Below are 19914 nucleotides of genomic sequence, written 5' to 3'. Positions count from 1 at the left end.
CGCTGCTGACCGGCCAAGCCGCCAGTCGCTGTGTTTCAACAATCAGCACACTTCTGTCGGTTTGGCACTGGCTGTAGAAGTAGCGGCAGTATCAAAGCTGCTCTCAGCAACAGCTGCGCCAGCTTAGAGTTGAGGCGTGCATGGCAAATAAACATGTACAGTTTGATTATCCGAACAAACCAGTTTTCCGAACACCCATGTCCCCCAATTACTTCGGATAATTGACGCTCTACTGTATTACTATTGTGGGCTGAATTTTGATTTAAACGGAATCGGAAATGTTACTGTTCGTCTCAGCGACCCTGAAAACTATGAATTGGACGCTAATATCGGTCATTTTCGACCATTTTTTTAAAAATATATTTTCTCCTTCTTCCTCGCCTAAGTAGCACCATCAAAGTGAAATGATAGAAACCATTCCAAGCTCATACCTAATCTATGTTGAAAATTTGCTCGAGACTGGTCGGATGGTTCAAGAGGAAAGGGGGAAAAAAAGAAGGAATGATACAAAACTGCATTTTCGAGAAAACGGCGTTTTAATATTGAAAACCGCGTACAAAATGAATAGGGTTAGTCAAAACTTTTGCTCCTTTTTATATGAACATTTCTACATAGACCCATGCATGGCATATACAGTCAAATAGTACCAAGATTCACCAACACATAGGACAGAGCACCCGTTAAAGAATACACATGGACATTCCTTGTTTTTTTCTTATCCTTCAAACGTAGTCGCTTTCATTTTTGTTTATATGGATTAAATGAATACGCCAAAGTTAGAAAATACGCTTTATTTTTAAATTCTGTTAGCTATAATTTTACTTAAGTTTAGACATTTTACCCGTATTCCAGGGGTGCCCACAAAGGGGGGGCTATGACGCAAACTGCGTCATTGAAATATTTGGGGGGTAAAAATCTATATAAATATGTTTGAGGGGGTGTAAAAATTAATCGAAAAGATTTTTTTCATGGAAGAACACCTACGGATAGACAATTGAGGGGGGACACCACTGCGTATTCCAAGAGCCATTTAACTATTTTTAATAGACACGTGTTGGCAAGTGGTTAGCAATAATGTATCCATTGTTATTCAAAGCTAAGAACAAAATCACGATAACACTTTTTTTTTTTCAATTCTTTTCAATGTTTTTTTTTTCTCTTTTGTTTCAGATTGAAACCTCTTTTTCCTGGAACCAACGAAGTTGATCAAATCGACAAAATCCATGAAATTATTGGAACTCCAAATACACGGCTTTTATCAAAATTTACTAGGCAGTAAGGAACTTATTTATACTATTCTATTCTTTTCATTTTTTTTAATGATCGATAGATTGCATGCAATAATCACATTCTGATTAGAACAAATGATCAGGAGAAGAGTTGGTCCATATTGTCTTATATATTATTTACTTATTAGTTTATTCAATTTCAGTTTAACATAAAGGGGTGAATTTGGATTTAAACGGCATCGGAAGTATCACTGTTCTCTCAGCGACTCGAGAACTATAAATTCAACACTACTATCGGTCATATCCTCCCTTCCTCTCCTCCAAGTTCCAGGGCTGAATTTGCATTTAAACAGCATCGGAAGCGTCACTGTTAATCTCAGATCAGAGACCCCGAAAACTATGGATTCTACTCTAATATCGGTCATTTTCGATCCTTTTTAAATATCTCCCCCTCCCTTACATGGTACCGTCAAAGTGAAATGATAAAATCACTCCCAGGCACAAACCTAATCTATGTTGAAAATTTAATCGAGGTGGGTCAGCTGATTCAGGGGTAATGCGACATACAAACGGTGGCCCAACGTCATGTTTGGCCGCTTTGGCAACCAATTCCCACCCAAACCATTTCCCACTTATTCCCCAACCAAAAGAAGGGTGGGCCTTCGTTTACCCAACCATCTCCCAACGTTGGCCCAACTAAACCCCAACAACCTTGAGAATGTTGGGCCTACATTCACCCAACCAAATCCCACCAGTTTCCCTACGTTACACCAACTAAACCTCGACGTTGAATGGTGGTTCTCCATCCAAACGCTGACGTTTACCCAACCAAATCTAGCATTATTCCCTGACGTTCCCCGACGTGTCCTTGCGACGGATGGGATAGGGTGGTGATGCATTCGGTTTGGCACCTTTGACTTTTTATATGGTATTCCTGAGATATTCGGATATTATTTATTTACACAGTTATTATTCATATATAATGACGCAGATATTATCAAGTGTATTTGCGTTATTACTATATAAATAATAACTCATGCCTAAATAAATAACAGATCTGAGTATCAGGAATACCATGTAAAAAGTAAAATGTGTCGAACCGAATGCATCTCCACCCTACCTCATCCGCAGCGAAGACACGTTAGGGAACGTCAGGGAATTATGCTACATTTGGTTGCGCACACGACAGCATTGGATGATGAACTACCATTCAACGTAGAGGTTTGGCTGGGCTAACTTCGGAAGACTGAAAATATGGATTATTGAATGTGTGAAGCAGTCTGAGATTCGACTCGCTCAGCATTTGTATTGTGTGTTGGTCTCACGACAACTTTCGAACATCTGAACCGACTCAAATGAAACTTTCAATGATTATTTATTCGTTCAAAGTACATACCAAGTTCATTGGAGAGGAAATTTGGGCAAGAGGGATGGGGTAAAGCCCCCTAAATGTGCAAAAATGTAGGAAAACACTAAAGAGGAATACTTACATGGATCAGGATGCGACGTCTTCCGATTGTACATTTATACTAGTACTGAACAATAAACTCCATGGTTCTGGATAATCAATAACCATTAAAACGCTCTGGAAAACCATTAACCATTAAATAACCATCAGTTGATAAGATCTGCTGTCAACAGTCTTTTCTCAATGTTTGCGTCTGATAAAGAGGACGTTAGGTCCTTGAAACTGTAACGTATAGTTATTAATATAATTCATTTTGTTCTGTTCAGAACTGCGTTTTAATGGATACTATAGTGCGTCCAGTAAGAGAACGTCTCTGACAGCTAGCAGTGACATTGCCACTACTCGCGTGACAAGGTTCTTTTCGGTGCAACTGTAGTGGCAATTTAATTAATGGTATAAGACAGAGTGATCGTGGTTGGTAACACTGATATCAAAGTGGGGGCTGCAATATTCTACCGCATGTGGTAAGAAACGTCAGAGACCATCTCTTGTTGGCCGTGCTATAGTACTAACCAAGCAAATTATTGAAAAATGAAAATCAATAGACAAACAGCCAAATAACAAACACGCATTATACCCATTAGAGATTGAGGAACTTTTCCTTGCTATCTTATACACCAATCCACAATACTACTGCAATAACAAAGTAATTGAAAAGAGATCAGTAATAATTTAATGAAAATGAAATAAACTAAACACTGTTCTTAAGTTTCCACTACATAATTTTTATTATAATTGCAAGTTGCAAAATCATTTGTTTTACAATATTACAATCTTCTTAAATGTAAAAAATACAATAACAAAGAAAAATAGTAAATATTTTTGAAGTTGCAAACAAAATAGTGGTAACTGTTCATTGTAAACAACAATGAGATACGCATATTAAATCTGGATCCATGTTGAAATATCAGCATTATTTCACATATGTGTACGAGCATATGAAAGGGGACCAGCCGGTGGTTAATGATAGAAGTAAATCTGTGCATGAAAATGGCATATTTTGAAGCACTATACAGTAAACAGTTTTACATAATGGAAATTCTTATTTTGTTAATGTTACAATTATACTCAGATAGCGTAGATCAGTTATTACTTCTACTACATATGAAGAAATTTTACAGCACCATCGCCTCATATACGTATAAAATAAGACTTTTTTGAATGCGATTATATATATATATATACAACACTTCTGAGTGTCTACTTTCTAAATGCATGCACCCATACATATGATGTAACATTACAAGAAAAACGTTCAGATGTGTAACCGGCTAGTAAACCTATATATTTCGTAATTTCTTAACATGCACAACTTAATATTCTGATCAGATAAAACAAGTAAATACCTTTTTATCTTATAAACCCAAGAAAGCAAATAAATAAAAAAAAAACGCTACATCATAGGAAAAGACAAGTAGACCTAACAGGCGAATGAAAATTGAAAGAGTCATTAAACGTACGATTCGATTTTATAAGGCACAGGATGATGATTTGGATAAAGCATACCTACCGTTTCCCTTCCCCCCGGCCTGTGTACGTACAGCTTAAAGTTCAATAAGCGTTGCTTTCTTTCTAAAATTAAGAGGCCCCGTCACGGCGATTAGCGTCACGGCGAAATCAAAATATCGCTGATTTTACAATAATTATGATATCTTCAAACAGATAAAAGTAATCGAAAAATGGAACAAGAGCTCGCTAGACAATATTATTTTACTTGAGATACCGTTATCACGACTCACTTATCTGCTTTCGATTTCTAGCCATTTAAAGAATCGGCACTTATTTTTGCATTTACAAATGGCTGCAAACGCAAAGCTACTAGGTGATTCGTGATAACGGTATCTCATGCAAAATAATATTGTCTAGGGCGCTCTTGTTCCACATTTCGATTCTTTTATCTATTTGAAGATATCACATAATTACTGTAAAATTAGCGATATTTTAATTTCGCTGTGACGGGGCCTCTTAAAAGTATACTTCATCACAAAGTCAACACTCGAAAAGTAGGGACTATAGAAAATAAAAATATCTCAATAAAGAAATTAGGTCGATTTCCGATTTTTACACCAAGGCTCCGCAAGTGCAGACATTATAATTTTGAAGTAGAAAATGTGTGATTGGACCAATAATCGAACCTGAGACCTTAGGCTCATCATGCTTATGTGCTAACTCACTGCGTCACCCAGTCGATCTAACTCCCAACCACACAATTTCAACTATTGAGGACGGTGTTGTCCTTCTTTCAGACCACATGGAGTGTAGTACAACTTCGTTGAGTTTGGACTGCCCCAGTGTCTGCTGGGAAGTCCAATCACAACAGAAAGTTGTGGTATCCTGACTCTGCATATAGTCTGAAAAAAAAAGAACACCGTACTCAAAAGTGTAAATTGTGTGACTGGAAAATGGATCGACTGGGTGGCGAAGTTGGTTAGCACACAGGCGCGATAAACCTAAGGACCTGGGTTTGATCTCGAGTCCTGTCACACACTTTTCACTTTTAAAATTAATAATAATGTCCACTTGAAAAACTGGTGTTTTATCACTGCCTGATCCACAATTCCCATTAAAGGCCAAAAACATTTGGTTGAATTCGAATGTAAAGGTAAACCATCCACATTAATTGTAATAGTTACCAAACATGTTCCATCATTTTCTACCAACAACTTGGAATTTACAAATGGATAAACACATGGAATCAAACCTGATGACTTTTTCTTCACAATATTATGTTCTACGCCAAAGTATTTAAATAGACCCCCTGCACGTGTATCTACATTGGAGCAAGACGATGTATGTAATAGAGTTCGTGCGTCTAAAGGAAGTTGAGGGAAATATTGGTTTAAAATATGTAACAGATTGGTAGTGGCTGTATTAGTTATGTTATATTCCTTTGCCCACTGCACCAACTTCACTTCCATAGAATCAGGAACTTCACCATCACTATCACTCCGCACTCCAAAATCACTAGAATTATCATATTCGCTGGATACCTCTGAAATGTCGAGGTCACTGACACGTGGAACTTGATCATCATTTCTGCACGAAGTTTCATTCGCATTGTTATCTGAATCTAGTTTATTAGTTTTCTTTATTTCTTGTCCTATTACTTCTGCAGAGAGAAATTTCTATTCATTAAAAATTTCTTCATACTCCTTTTGAATCTTGCGGCGCTTAGATCTCGCAGAATCTCCAAAGTTTTCTTTTTCCACTGTTTCCTCCATTTTTCAACTATTTAGCTGTCCTTTTAAAATCGAAGAATTGGATGTAGGTTCAGTAGCTGGCCTCTCATCTCAACCAGAACTGCAAATAAAAGTTAAGTAGCTTATTAGCACAAACAATCCCCTCCAATGCAGCGTAATATATATTTCATATGTACAAAGTGAAAACAGCCGAACTTAATTTATAAAATATAATTTAAATACATTTGCAGTTCGCGATTTTCTAAAGTAAACAAATAAAGGTCCATTCTACCACTGGTTTAGCATTTGCAAATTCTGTGCTTCGCGAATGTCAATACTGGGTAGAAATTTTCATGTACACCTCAGATGAATACTGGAATAAAACTTTCAAAACAGACCCTACCAGAGCCCTTTGTCCTTCCGACTTGTGCCATATACACTTAACACCTTAAAACCTATCGAAATAAATAATGAAGTGGAAAAAATATTTTTAAAACTTCATTTGGCAGTTCTTTTATTTCAATCTTTTTTAAATAACATTTTTCTCTTGTAATAAGTGTTGCGAACCAGGGTTGGCAAAAAGCGTTTTCTTACAAAAAATAAAAAGTCAACCTGTTTCTGTGATTGATTAACAAAAAAATACGTATGGACAGAAATAAATTAACTTGGCCTTCACGTATTTCCAGCAATGGGGTTATAAAGGACAAAATCTACAACTCCTATACGAAGTATATTCGGGAATCGAAATAGTACTTTGGGTATAGAGTTGTGCGGTTCTATTAGTGTATTTTTTAGACCAGGAAATTCCCGTAATAATCATGCCTGCGTTATTATTTATCAACAATATTAACAAGTATGTAACGTCATTTTAGTGACATTGTATTATAATCAATACGCTAGAAATGACGTTTATAAAAGTAATGAATGGTTGAATTTTAAAATAACCATTTAACCCAACACAGGGTTCTTACAAAATTACTTTTATCATTTTCCCTGATTTCCAGGTGCAAGATCACCTATTTTCCCTGACCCGCGACATTTAATAACATAATGGTGTACTGATGATGAATGCCCGTAAAAGCTAAATAAAGACTTGGGGCAGTGATTCTCAACCTGTGTGCTGCCAAAGATCAGCAACTTTCCGTTTGTAACACTATACAGTAGACACAGAGCCATACAAAAGGCTAATAATAGTGGACCAGTGTAAGTTATCCAAGGAATTGCCATTTGAGCTAGTGAAGAGACTTTATAAGACATCTTCAAATAATATTATACACTAACGTTAAATTTCTTTATATAAAACACTAAAAGATTAGCCATCCTTTTGCACAACAAGCAGCTGTAACTTAAGAATTCTTTAAAAAATGGCAACAAATTGATTCTATAAATTTCGAAAAAAAAAAAAATAAGCGCTCCTAAAAGTTTAGTAAACAAACCAAAAAAAAAACGATACTTTAATGGAATTTCTCAATATTTCTTTGAATTCAATAAAATGAAAAATAAAACAATGAGAAACTTTTCAAAATAATGTGTAAATGTATATGCAACTGTGAGAATGCAAATTGTGAATCTTCCACCCTCAAACGCAAAAATATTTGAAAGTTTAACATAATGAAAGTTATGACGAGCGAACATTACAGCTGCCCATACCAATTCCTACCGATTTTTTTTTCAGTTATTGCAATAGATCCTACTTGGTATCACAACAAAACAAATTTATTGTTATACATATTATACAATATATTAAAAGATAACGAGAATTTTAGGAATGACCCCCTTCCCAAAAAAAAAAAAAAAAAAATTGCATCAAAAGATTGCGATCTTGGCCGATAATTAGTTTTCGGATCAGGAGCTACAAAATTTTGAACGGCACCTAAATGATTTTTTTTTTTTTTTACGGAATAAGCTCATACAGAGTTAAGTGATAATTTTCTCTTTCTTTTCCCGTTTCTTCCAAAGCCGAATTGTCTTGTTCTCGCACATTTTACAGAAGTTCAGAGTTCTGAAGTTCCGCGTGCGTAGGCCAATCTACCAGTTGTCGTTGGGCTAATGAAGAAGCCACTTACACGTTGTCTACCAATAAACTTTTCTTAATAGAAATACCAGACTCTATACTTGAATTTCTGTGTGAAATAATCAATGTCATTTTCACAAGACTCCACAAGTGTTAGAATTCACTTTTCCCACTTAGAACTGATTTATAAAACTCATCAAGATTTGAATTAAAATAAGACGCTTTTAGACGGTTGAAAAAAAAGGTTCGAACTCTTTCTGAACTACCTCTGTTTTAACATCATCGAGACGAAACGACTGATGGAGTATTACCAAGCACTTCGTCATCCTTATCCGGGCAATTTTAGGTTTATACAAGAATTTTAGGTTTGAATTTCTTTGCTACGTCGTTACTGAGTACTTTTTCTAACATTCGTCTCACTAACTTCTCAACACTTTTACCACCCAAGGTACTTAAAGCTATTTGCTGTAAGCAAATATAATAAAAGCAGTTATAATTATACATATTACCAATACACTAGTTGTTACTAACGAATAGCAGGACACAATGAACTAAAAATATCAATTTTTTTCCTTGCCTAGCATAGAAACGAAGAAAACTAGAAGTAATCGATGAAAGGGTTCCCGCTCGTTTGGCAAAATCAAATTTCCTGACTTTTACAGGTTCTTAAATACCACTACTTAGAGATGTTTAGATAGCATATATTTGTACCAGTGCACAGAGCAATACAATTTGCACACGAAAGAACGGAAACAGAACATTTTTAATATGAAACATCCCGTAACAACTAGCCGGATAAGGCAAACAGTAAAATATGTTATTATTTCCAAACATGAAAATAATGACGAACCGAATTTTAAAAGCATAATGAAGCATAAAGAACATACTGTGCAAATAACGAATAATTTTCGGAAAGTGGAATGCCCCTTTAACTGAAAGTGACATACCGTTTAATAATTCTTGTACCCAAGATTTACAATGAAAAATACTTAAAATGTGTAGCAAATATACAATGAAAAACTTATTTCTCTTTAATCATTTCGCCAACACTGAATAAATAATTGTTTTCTTATGATACAAAAACAAAGGAAGCAGGGATGCTACTTCAGGGATATTTCCATTGCATTGTGTATATCATTTTGTTTATAATCTAGATACAACACACACGTTACATAACAGCTTAAGATGCGGGAAAATGTTTAAGTCATGACCATTTTCTATAGGCATAGTCTTAAAATTCTCCTGGTGGGAAAACCCTGAAAGTCCCTGTTAGGATGGCGGAGCCGAACTTGAGCCCAGAATACAACGAACGCAAATCCAAGTCTCTATAAAATAAGATATGCCCTATAGGCTTCATTAGGTTATGTATACTGGAACGAAGTTATTCATAATTGCTTCCGCGGTTGTGAATATTCATATTACAACAACTGAGACATTCATAGAAACAGATGCCGAATGTTTCTACCACACACGCCCCAACATGACATGTTAAGGTCGTTGACTGCTCTGTAGCGGCTTAATATATGAACAATTTATGTGGCATGTTATATAGATTCATACTAGGAGAGACGCCAATTGCTGGTATGAACAAGTTTATTTCTATCATAGTTGCTGCATTATCAATGTTCGAAACTACAAAGGAAATTATGACCCACTTTGTTTATTCAGTTTCATCTTGCACCCCGTATAATATAAAAATACGGAAATTACGGTCTAAAATACTACAGTGAGCTCAAAACCTACCAAACTTGTAGCATTATTTTCATTGTGTGCCCATTCTTCCAGTGATTTAACCGACGATACCGTTTCACAGGGTAGAGTCAGACCGTCGGGTAATACCAGTGGTTGCGAAATTCCCGGTGAACGTGAATTTCCGTGGACGTATTCTAGTATGCGTGACTGGGTTTCTTCTATGCGTTCCAGACGTCCCTTAATGTTAGCCAAATGCTTAGCAATAACCGTGAAACCTGCGGGAAAAATGAAGTATACCCTGTATTGCATATATAATAACTTTTAAGAAATAGAAAAAAAAAAGAAATATAAAAGGAAAATAACTTTAAACTTTTTTTTTTTTTTTTTTTTTGCAACATTACGATTTCGAATGCTCATAATTTCGGCATTTTTTGTTTAAGAATGTTAACCCTTGTGTACTACCAAGAACACTTTTACACAGCAATTACATGGGGTCTTCTAGAATCCCACCTAAATTATGTTCTTTACGCAGAACCATCAAAGAGACAACTTAAATATTTAGCATGCATCTTTAGCATACACTCGAGATAGTCTGCAAGTAAAGATGAATTGTAATCTCACTTGTTTAACAGCTGTAACATGAGAAACAAATCTGGGGTTCCAAGAGTTCAGTTTCATAGAGGGTACAAAACCAACCAACCATTTCTGCTTTCAAAGATATAATAGTTAATGGGTGAAGGAGTTTACTTCTGCCAGCCTCAAATGCATTCATTGCAACATATTTTGAATGTACAATTCTAGGATATACTCCTTTAAATGCCTGCTTTCAAAACCCGATATTATGATACTGATCTTGCAGTTTGGGTATTCTAATTTCTCCTCTCAGCCGTTCAGTCCAGCTTATCTACTGACCGCAAACATGCTCTGCACCACGCGGGAGTCTGGTGCAGGGTGGAAAATACTAACAGTGAGCTTTTTCTTTTAAACGGTGTTATATTTAATTTAATAATTTCTTTCGCTTTGGATAATACATCTCGAGACCTGAGAAAAACATTGGGAATTAGAGTTAAATGTTAATTAGCTATGAATTTTCATAGCAAATTTCCTAATTGGGATTAAATTTCGAATTCATATGCATTGAGGAAAAAGTATATCAACATTCAACAAAATGATACATATGTGTGTGTGTGTGTGTGTGTAAAATCGGCCGGTTCAGAACTAGTTTACGGCATGAGATGCATAAATTTCGACTCAAGTTATTTAAATGCACAGGGTTTTCAATCTTCGGTGCAGATGCGGGGGGAGGAACACCCGAAATACGTCCCTGAAGTCTGCATTGTTCTCCTCTTTCTACTTTTAACAAAAATTGTTGTGTTCAGTACTCTATATCTTTGGCGAAGTTTGAACAATGCAGACTCGTTTAAAAAAAAACAATAGTAGGCGTATTTCCGCCATTAAATCAAAAAAAGTGTGCCAGTGCGCCAAATATCATAGTTCCTTCCACGTACAGATACAGTGCTACTTAAAAACGCAATAAATAGCCAACAACCTAGCATATATTTCGCGGTTCCACTCGAGCAGAATGTTTTACCAAAAAGAAAATTTATAGTTAAACACGATGTGAAATATCTTTTGTGAAAGAATGGAAGTGTGAATGTAAGAAATTACTGTCAGTGCACAGCATATTTAAATGAATTTTGAGTGAGTGAAAGTGTGCGTCTCCACTATCCTCGTTTATGCGTACACCCTTCGTCGCTGACGGACGCACCCCCTCGCTTTCGCTCGCGCCTCCCTGCTCTGACTCAGACAGCATTCGTATTTCTCAGTGGCCACCTAGTACAAGTTAGTTCGTGTTTTATGCATTGTAGTTTGTGTGCCATACGTCCATACTGTATTAATACTGAGCCCCAGGGTTGGCAAAAACCATGGTTTTTATTGAAAAAACCAAAAAACCAGGTTTTTTGGGGTTTAAACCCGGTTTTTCTTTTGGTTTAAATAATTTGCTCTACGTATTAATATCACATATGGACAGAAATAAGCTTTTTTCGCCTTGGTGTTAGTATGCAACAACCGGGTTATGCTGGAAGGGGTCACATAAGCTTAAAACGGAATCCAAACTGCTTCTCGGCTTACATCCGAGAGAAATTGTCCTCTATTTGAACTCGAAACCGGGACTAATTGGCCACAAATGCGATACGTCTGCCGACTCACTCACGAAGGACTCCTGGTAAAAATACGTTGACTAATCTTTACATATTTGTCAATATAATCATCAAGAGTCATTAGGACAGAAGGACAAAAAGATAAACAATTGCACAAGTGGAACCATTAAACAGAATTACATATGGACAATTTCAAAGTACTACAGAGTACAGAAGAACTAATTTAGTCCAAGTCAGTTCACTACGACTTTTATTAGTCCAAGTTAAAGAAATATAACTACTTAATTTGCATATCAGTAAGAAAAGTGAATAAAGATACGAATTATTTGAGTCCACTTAGGCTCTGACCAATTTATACAAAAATAGTTACCAAAGATTCTTGTTATTTCAATAATTGCCTCCAGTGGGGTTTGTATGACCCCACTCCCCCAAAAAGTACGGTACTTCGATGTATTTTATCAATAGTAAACGTTATTAAAACGAAACAATGTTTAGAATTTTCCTTTGGTTGCATAACAATAGTAAGAAACTATTTAAAAAATCACAAAAGAAACATCCATAAAGTTACATAAAAAAAAGTTGCTTTTGTAATATAATCTCTTTGAGTAAAGAATGGGGAATTTAGGTCTAAATATAGTACGAATAATATATGGGAGTGAAACGTGATAGCCCACAAATATGTGTTCATCAAAATTTTACGAATAGTTACACTTTTACGAAAATTTTTTGTATTTTGGTTTAAAGCAGTTTTTTTTTTTTTTTTTTTGAAAAAACCAGCTGGTTTAAACCAAGGTTTAAATCATGGTTTAAACCAGCCAACCCTGCTGAGCCCGCCTGAAGTCAATCTGCAAGTAGTAATGGAGCTCCTCCAGGGTTTGAAAGAAACCGGGTCTTTTTGAAAAAGCACAACTTACCTGGGCCCATATAGGTATTTTCTTGTTTAATTGGGTTTTTTTTTTCGAAATATTTCAATGCCTCTTGATTTGTAGTGTGAACACCCACTATTTTGAACAAAATGACCGCGATTTTTAAATTTTACATTGGTATGCAGCCAAAGTCTGTACAGGAAATTTACACAAAATCTTCTGATTGTGCCCTGAAAATTTAAGCTTAAAAGACTGAAAGTAGTACCGTCTAGTATGTGTGGTACAGGCAGACGAACGAATAAATGTAGATAGAATCATCCCGGGAGCCTCAATGACGTTCGCCAAAAATATTAATTTAAAATACGCGTATACCCACCTGCTCCCTACGAACGCAGCCCCTCGCTCCGCTCGGTCTCCCTGCCCTGACTCGGTTCGACAGCATTCGTGCTTTCTAGTGGCCACCTAGCACAGGTTGGTTTGTGTTTCTGTGCTGTAGTAGTTTTTATGCCCCTAACGTAAAGTAACATAATTTGATGTAATCCAACAAAATATAACCGAATGCAGTGCAGTGCATTTTGGTGCTTTTTCCAGTTTTCAAATTGGTCCGGCGTTACGGCACTAATGCCAAAAATAATACTAGTAGTTTCACTAATGCAGTACATATTTACTGGTAGTACCGGCACTCTATGAGGGATAACGTCCCTCGGTGTCGCAGAGTTGGCGAGCACACTATTCACGGAGAGTATCTTCTAAAATATAAAATTGCATATTTTATCTCAAATAGGCTATAAGCATAATCTGCACTTTAATTTGTTCTATAATTATCTCAAGCTAAGAGAAGGTTTTTTTTTTTTTTTTTATCCATTCAGTGCATTCTAAAGTTTATAAAGGTCTTATGTTGAATGCTGTTGAGTACGTTAACGTGAAAGCATCTAATTCGCCCAATGAAAGTCCAAAATCTGATAAAAATCACTTTCAATATGATCGCCTTAGTTGTACCAATAAAAGTACAAAAAAAGCTCAAAAACCCAGGCGGTTTTTTTTTCAAGTGGGTCCAACCCGAAAAAACCCGGTGGGTTTTATCGGGCTGGACCCACTTGGGCAAACCCTGAGCTCCTCACTTAATGCCTGCTCTGCTAAAATAAATACAAAGCCCTAACATAACTTGAAAATGTAAGAAACGTGTCAAAATTTGGTAGAATCGTGTGCTCGAGTAATGCCCATTTCAGTACATAAAAAACAAAAATCTCCTAACTGATACACACTGTTCCTCTGAAAACCAGAACGAATTGTTCAATTTATTCGGCAAAGTTTCTGAAATTGGTTGGGACTTTGGCAATTCACCCAAAATCTAAGTACAAGGGTCATATGGCAAAGTTTATTGCATGCTGTTTTCAGTATATTTTGGCACTATTTCCCCTTTTTCAAGTGACTGGAGAATCGTTACTAATGCATAAACTTATACAAAGTCAAAGCATTATGTCATTCTTGGGTGGAAGAGTAGAACTAACCTAACCTAATGTGCATGCGCGGGAACAATGCATTGTAGCCAAAGGTAATTGGCCAAACTGAACCCAGAAATATTTATTAACTCTAATTTCCATGCACACATCTGCTGTACTGTAACCCAGTGAAGAGTGTAACTGGCTCACGTAAACTAATTTTGCCTTCTTAAAATGGATATTAATCATTTCAATGTTAATTAGTGTTAACACATTCTACATTAGCACTCCATGCACAATCATAACCTGTTCACCACATGTTTTCATTAAAAAAAAAGTATGGAAATTATTTTATATAGAACGATTAAATATCCTACTTACCTTTCCTTTTTCTAAATCGTTTTAGAAAAGCAGTTTGACCACTCCTTCTGTAACTCAAGCGATGACCACAACACTTTTGTCATTATTCTAAACCACAATATGACGGTGAAGAAGTGCGCATGAACAGTAACGCACTCTACCAACATCAAGTATGATGGAGTTAGCGACCTTTACCCAACGATAAAAATCAGTGGTCGTGTGGTGGGAAAAAATGCTTTTGGTAGAGCGATTCCCCGTCATTTAGCCAACGCTAAAGTAACGTATTTCTTGGTTGGGAAAACAGTCAACTCGAGTATAGTTGCGTGAAGGTCGGGAGAATAGTTGGTTGGCCAACCATACATTTAACCAACGGTGGGCCAACGTACGTTTCTCCGCTATAGGCTTGTACCGACCATCACCCACCGTTTTGACCAAATTCCACTCAATCCCCAACGGTGGGCCAACCAACCTTGCTACTAGGGGAAGTCACAAACATAGTCATTTCCATTTTTATATAGAGATAATTTTTCGATTTTCGTAATAGGTTTAAAATGATATCATCGTCATAAATTAAGAACCAAAGATTCAAACGAAAATTCCATCAAATGAAGATTACATTATTATTGTTTCATCAAGAAAATCTATCCATGCATTCCCGCTGCTATTGGCTCCGTCAGAAGATAGGCTACAGGGGGGTCCTTGGAGCGGTGCTAGGTATGAGCACTGACTGGTTTTATTTTTAGTTTTACGTCCCACGTTTATGCACTGAGCCTAAGCGAGATGATGGTAATAGTGGAATGAAGAAAGTGGGAGAAACCGGAGCGGTGCTAGGTATCCCACTAGTTAGCACAAATATTTGTGTAAACTGTTTTGTCAACCATGATCACTAGGATCGGCAAGCAAAGGGAAGTAGATGTTATGATGAAAGAAGCATTTATGTAAAATCATACGCATAAGAAAAATTAAGGTATACAATATAGGATAAAAAAGAGGCTGAGGGCTCCGATCATTGTTCGTCCATTGAGTCCTGCGGATCCACTAAATGTACGTTGTTCCCATATAATCACTTACCAAGCATTTGGTTCTCGGAACATCTGTACGAACACAATACGAAAAAGATTAAGTCCCTTTTGGACTTCAATAAAAAATACTGGTCCCTCATGCTGGTGTCTGGTGGCTACTGCTGTACTTAATCCAATTGACAATCAGCAAGTGACGTATCCGATCACTGTCTTGCTATCCACAGTTCTTATTGTACTGTTCCTGAAGTGGATGTATTTTTCAACAGAACAATGTGCGGCACCATGTTGGGACGCAACGTCTGACCAATTCCTGAATGGACATCTTGTTTCCCACTGCCTCCTCGGCTCAATTTCACCTAGTCTTGCCCATTGAACTCGCCTGGTCTCTGATTGCACCACGATTTGTACATCAAGAAGATGGTGGTTCATCTCTGGTACGAGTGGTCCCTGTTTCGTTCGGGAAAGTTACTTACAATGTTTCAGAATGACACCTAATGTCATTATATTTATTTATTTATTTGTGAACAACACAACAGGCAAAGCCCAATTATAATGTTGATGCATTACAAAATAAATTTATAATAATTTTCTTGAACATATTACGGTTCATAATACAGATATCAATTTCTTTGTGTTCGATACATAATTTGTTATAAGAAAAGCATATGCTACAGATTGATGACTTCAATAATACGCTGGTCTTTGCTTTTTTGCAATCTTGCTGTTATTGACGTCCGTAATGAATGCATGAAAAATTAACTTCTGAATAATCTGCTAGACTCCCGATAAACCATCGCACGTTGCTTAGAGGGATAAGTTTTATATATGCCCGTTGCTAAAGTTGGTTACATTTTTAGTGATTAGTAGGTCTAGTTCTTATTTAGAAGCATATCCAAAACTTCTTTCTATAATTTGAAATAAGGTTTTTCACTCTTCCGGAATATAAACCTTAATCTAAGTATAATTAAACTATGTAATTTACATATGATTAACTGTATTTCGTTCTTTTTCTGTTTTAGCAAATCCAGAAACTTTGAATACGCTTTCCCACACAAGGATGGCACTGGTCTAAAGCCTTTAATCCCACATATGAGTGAAGGTGGGCGGGAATTGATGCGGCAAATGTTGACTTATGATCCTGATCTTAGACCCAATGTACGACGACTATTGGAGCAACGATATTTTTCCGGTTGTCGGTAAGTGACATTTCATAATTTCTTATACACTTTCTTTTGATTCCGTTTTTAAAAATATTGGAACTATTCCTTTATCAATAAGTAATCGAATCATACGACGGCACCTGCCAGCTGTTGACAAATCACTGGTACCAAATTCGGAGATCTTATTTATTGCGTTAGACTAAGGTCCCAATAAAACTACAACTTCTACTGAAGTAATCAGCCAAGCAGTTGAGCTTTCTTTCAGTGAGGTTGAGACTAGTGGTGGGCACAAAAACCGGTTTTCGGTTTTTAGAAAAACCGAAATCGTTTTTCAAAATTTGCAAAAACAGGTTTTCCACCGAAACCGGTTCGTTTTTTTTTTTCAAAATTGGTTCTATTTCTGCCCAGAATAGTGTTTCGTTGTACTCCGGAAACCGGTGTTTTCCAAAAGTTTACACCGAAACCAGTTTCGGCGAAAACCGAACCGGTTTTTGGAGAAAACTGAAATCGGTTTCGGTGAAAACTGGAATATCGGTTTTTCGAATTTCGGCTTTTCTAGAAACCGGTTTTGCCCACTCCTAGTTGAAACACGAGGAAAGATTAAGATTAGAGTTACCTTCGAGGCAAGAGTTGAGGGTCTCTTGCCTCGAAAGGCCTTTCAGTTTCTACAAAGTCACAGGATCTTATTCCATAATGTTATTTGCATAATTTGCGAGTCGCCACGGAACACATATAATGCAATTAATAATTGTAACTGCATGTCGATTATTATTGCAAACCAAAACGCAAATTTTCCTTTGTGTTGACGCAAACCGTTGCGGAATGCGTCAACGTTAACGGAAGAAAATTCTACGTTATGTGTTAGTTCTAAACTTAATTATAATAATATAATATATACAATATACAAAAATGACTGATCTAAATAAACAAAGAAAAAAGAACATCAAGCAGTAGTGGGGTAAAACTTTGTGAAGAGATACAGAACTATGGGTATTTATTAAAATAAAGATATTTAAGCTAATTTTAGAAGTAAATCAAGAGGTTGTCCAGAAGTCAAGATGTTCTATGAACTGAACTGAACCTAATAGAGTACAAGAACGAGAGTATTTCCAAAAGTGCCCGGCCTGATATGGAAATTTCACGCCGCTGATAATAAACCGTTTATAGCATATAGTGCCATCTATGGAAGAAAAACGTTTCAGTTCCAATTGTCTAGCTGCGACAGTTCATTGGAGAAAGCCATTTGAATAAGTCTCTGTGGGTGGACCTCGTTTACTACACGACAATGCTTAAGTCCACATGACTACTGTTGTTATGGCAGCAATGAAAAACTGTGGCTTCCAGGTGATTCGGCACTCACCATACAGCCCAAACTTAGCACTGTAGTCCTGACAACAACAGTCGTGTTGATTCGAGCATTTTCATGCAGTATGTAAGCTCAATACACAGGAACTGATCCAAATATCTGCTTCCAACGAAGTGATGCGGCTAGACGTTTGAAACTGTTACATTATTTCTTTCATAGACGGCACTCTATGCCATGAGCTGTTTATTAGCAGTATCAGGCCGAAAACTTTTGAAAATACCCTCTTAAAACTACGTCAAAACACAATTTTATTTAATAAATTTTATTTTATTTATTTATTTATTCAAGAAAATTCATCCAAAAGTGCTAATCCGATTATTTAACATTATACATAATTTTAAGTACATACATTTAAATGTATACCAAACGCAAAACGAAATTAGTTTATAAATAAATAAGGATATATTCTAATTCCGGTGGTAGAAGTTTTTTCTATGAATTGATACTTTTTTTTATAATTATAGCCTAATTTTGGTTAGCTTAGGTTAAGTTTGGTTAGGTTAGGTTACATTACATTGTATTTATCTTCATGGTTTGTATTGGCCCCCGCAAATAAAATTAACCCACCAATAATACATAGACGCAGAACCGTACCGTGGAAAATAAGTGCCCGGGGCGAGAGTATACGACGGCGCCCCCATACATATATTCCAAGCATTTTTTCCTATCTTTTTTCCTTTTTCTCCCGAATTTTTCGCCCCCCTTACTTCGGCGCCCGGGGCTGTCGCCCCCCTCACGGCACGGCCCTGCATACAAGTATCACTTTCAAACACAAATATATACATTTAAACGAAAAAAGTAGGTAATATACAAACTAATATATTGAATTTCGTACACACATAGGCAAAATTTACAGCCTATTTACAATATACAAGTTTACAAATAAAGTCAAGCACTCATTTTATCATAATTGATAACAGTTTTTTAAGACAGAGCTGTACTTATTAAAGAATGCACTGAAATCAAGATCCATTCCTTGTGGTATTAAATTATTATGAATTCTCGACATTCTAACTAAAGAACATTAAGTGTAATAATTATTAATATAAGTTAGGGTACTAAAAGGTAAACAATCTCGGGCGCATTAACCCTTTCAGAATTTTTAGTAACTTTTGTTAGCATGGCGTAGTATCGTCTTTGACCGCTTATTTAGGTTCTATAACAGGTATTTAAGCCACTTTATTATTATTATTATTATTATTATTATTATTATTATTATTATTATTATTATTATTATTATTATTATTATTATTATTATTATTATTGCTAGTAATATACTGTATGAGCTCCTTTGTGGCTAGCGGTTAGCGTACGCGCCTTTGACGTAAGAGACTCGGGTTCGATTCCCGGCGGGAGCTCATATGGTTCGGATTCCACGTTAATCAGTAGGTTCGCGTTTCATATAGCCTCGCTGCTGAACGGGATGTTAAACTCAATTCAACTCAATATACTGTATGTAGTAGGCCTATACAGTTCGTTGAGCATTTGTTTAAAAATAAAATTGAGTATCATTGCTTCAGTGTACTTTACCCTTGTAAGAGCTTTCATAATCCAGAGTCACAGTAACATGCAACTACCTCCCCAGCAGTGGCGGATCTAGAAGGTAAAAATGGGGGTGGAAGCTTGAACCCAGACAATGCTAGAATAGGGCCTATCATGAGTTTTCAATTGTTCATGGTTTCCAACTTAACTTTCTCCCGATAGATATTATGGCTAGGTTGGACGTTGACATTGTGGACCTCAAATATTGTTTTATGCATTGCATAACAGGAAAGACAGGAACTGAAACTATATCTAATGTTTGAAAACTTTTCCAATAAAGAATTAAAGGCAGCGCTTACTATAAATTTCCAAAAATATATAAATTGTAGTTTCAATTATTTTGTCACTCAAAAAGTTCGGGGGCCTAGGCCCTCCTTCCTCGGGCTGGGTCCGCCACTGTTCCCCAGAAAGT

At 36.3% G+C, this 19914-nt stretch overlaps 1 protein-coding gene across 2 annotated transcripts in view; it reads left to right on the top strand.

Moving 5' to 3' along the window:
- LOC145685770 (uncharacterized) overlaps positions 1 to 19914 on the top strand; it is a 62552-nt gene that overhangs the window by 31895 nt on the left and 10743 nt on the right. For both annotated transcript variants that reach the window (XM_081758291.1, XM_081758292.1), the window contains 2 exons: positions 1171 to 1275; positions 16454 to 16630. In XM_081758291.1, the coding sequence (XP_081614417.1) occupies positions 1171 to 1275; positions 16454 to 16630 (282 nt within the window). The remainder of the gene's footprint in view (positions 1 to 1170; positions 1276 to 16453; positions 16631 to 19914) is intronic.

Source organism: Thermobia domestica, chromosome 5 (genome assembly GCF_964235325.1).
Source record: "Thermobia domestica chromosome 5, izTheDome1.hap1.1, whole genome shotgun sequence".
In the NCBI taxonomy this organism is placed as follows: Eukaryota; Metazoa; Arthropoda; class Insecta; order Zygentoma; family Lepismatidae; genus Thermobia; species Thermobia domestica.
The sequence above is the reverse complement of the archived record's forward strand: the minus strand, read 5'-3'. Positions and strand labels throughout refer to the sequence as shown.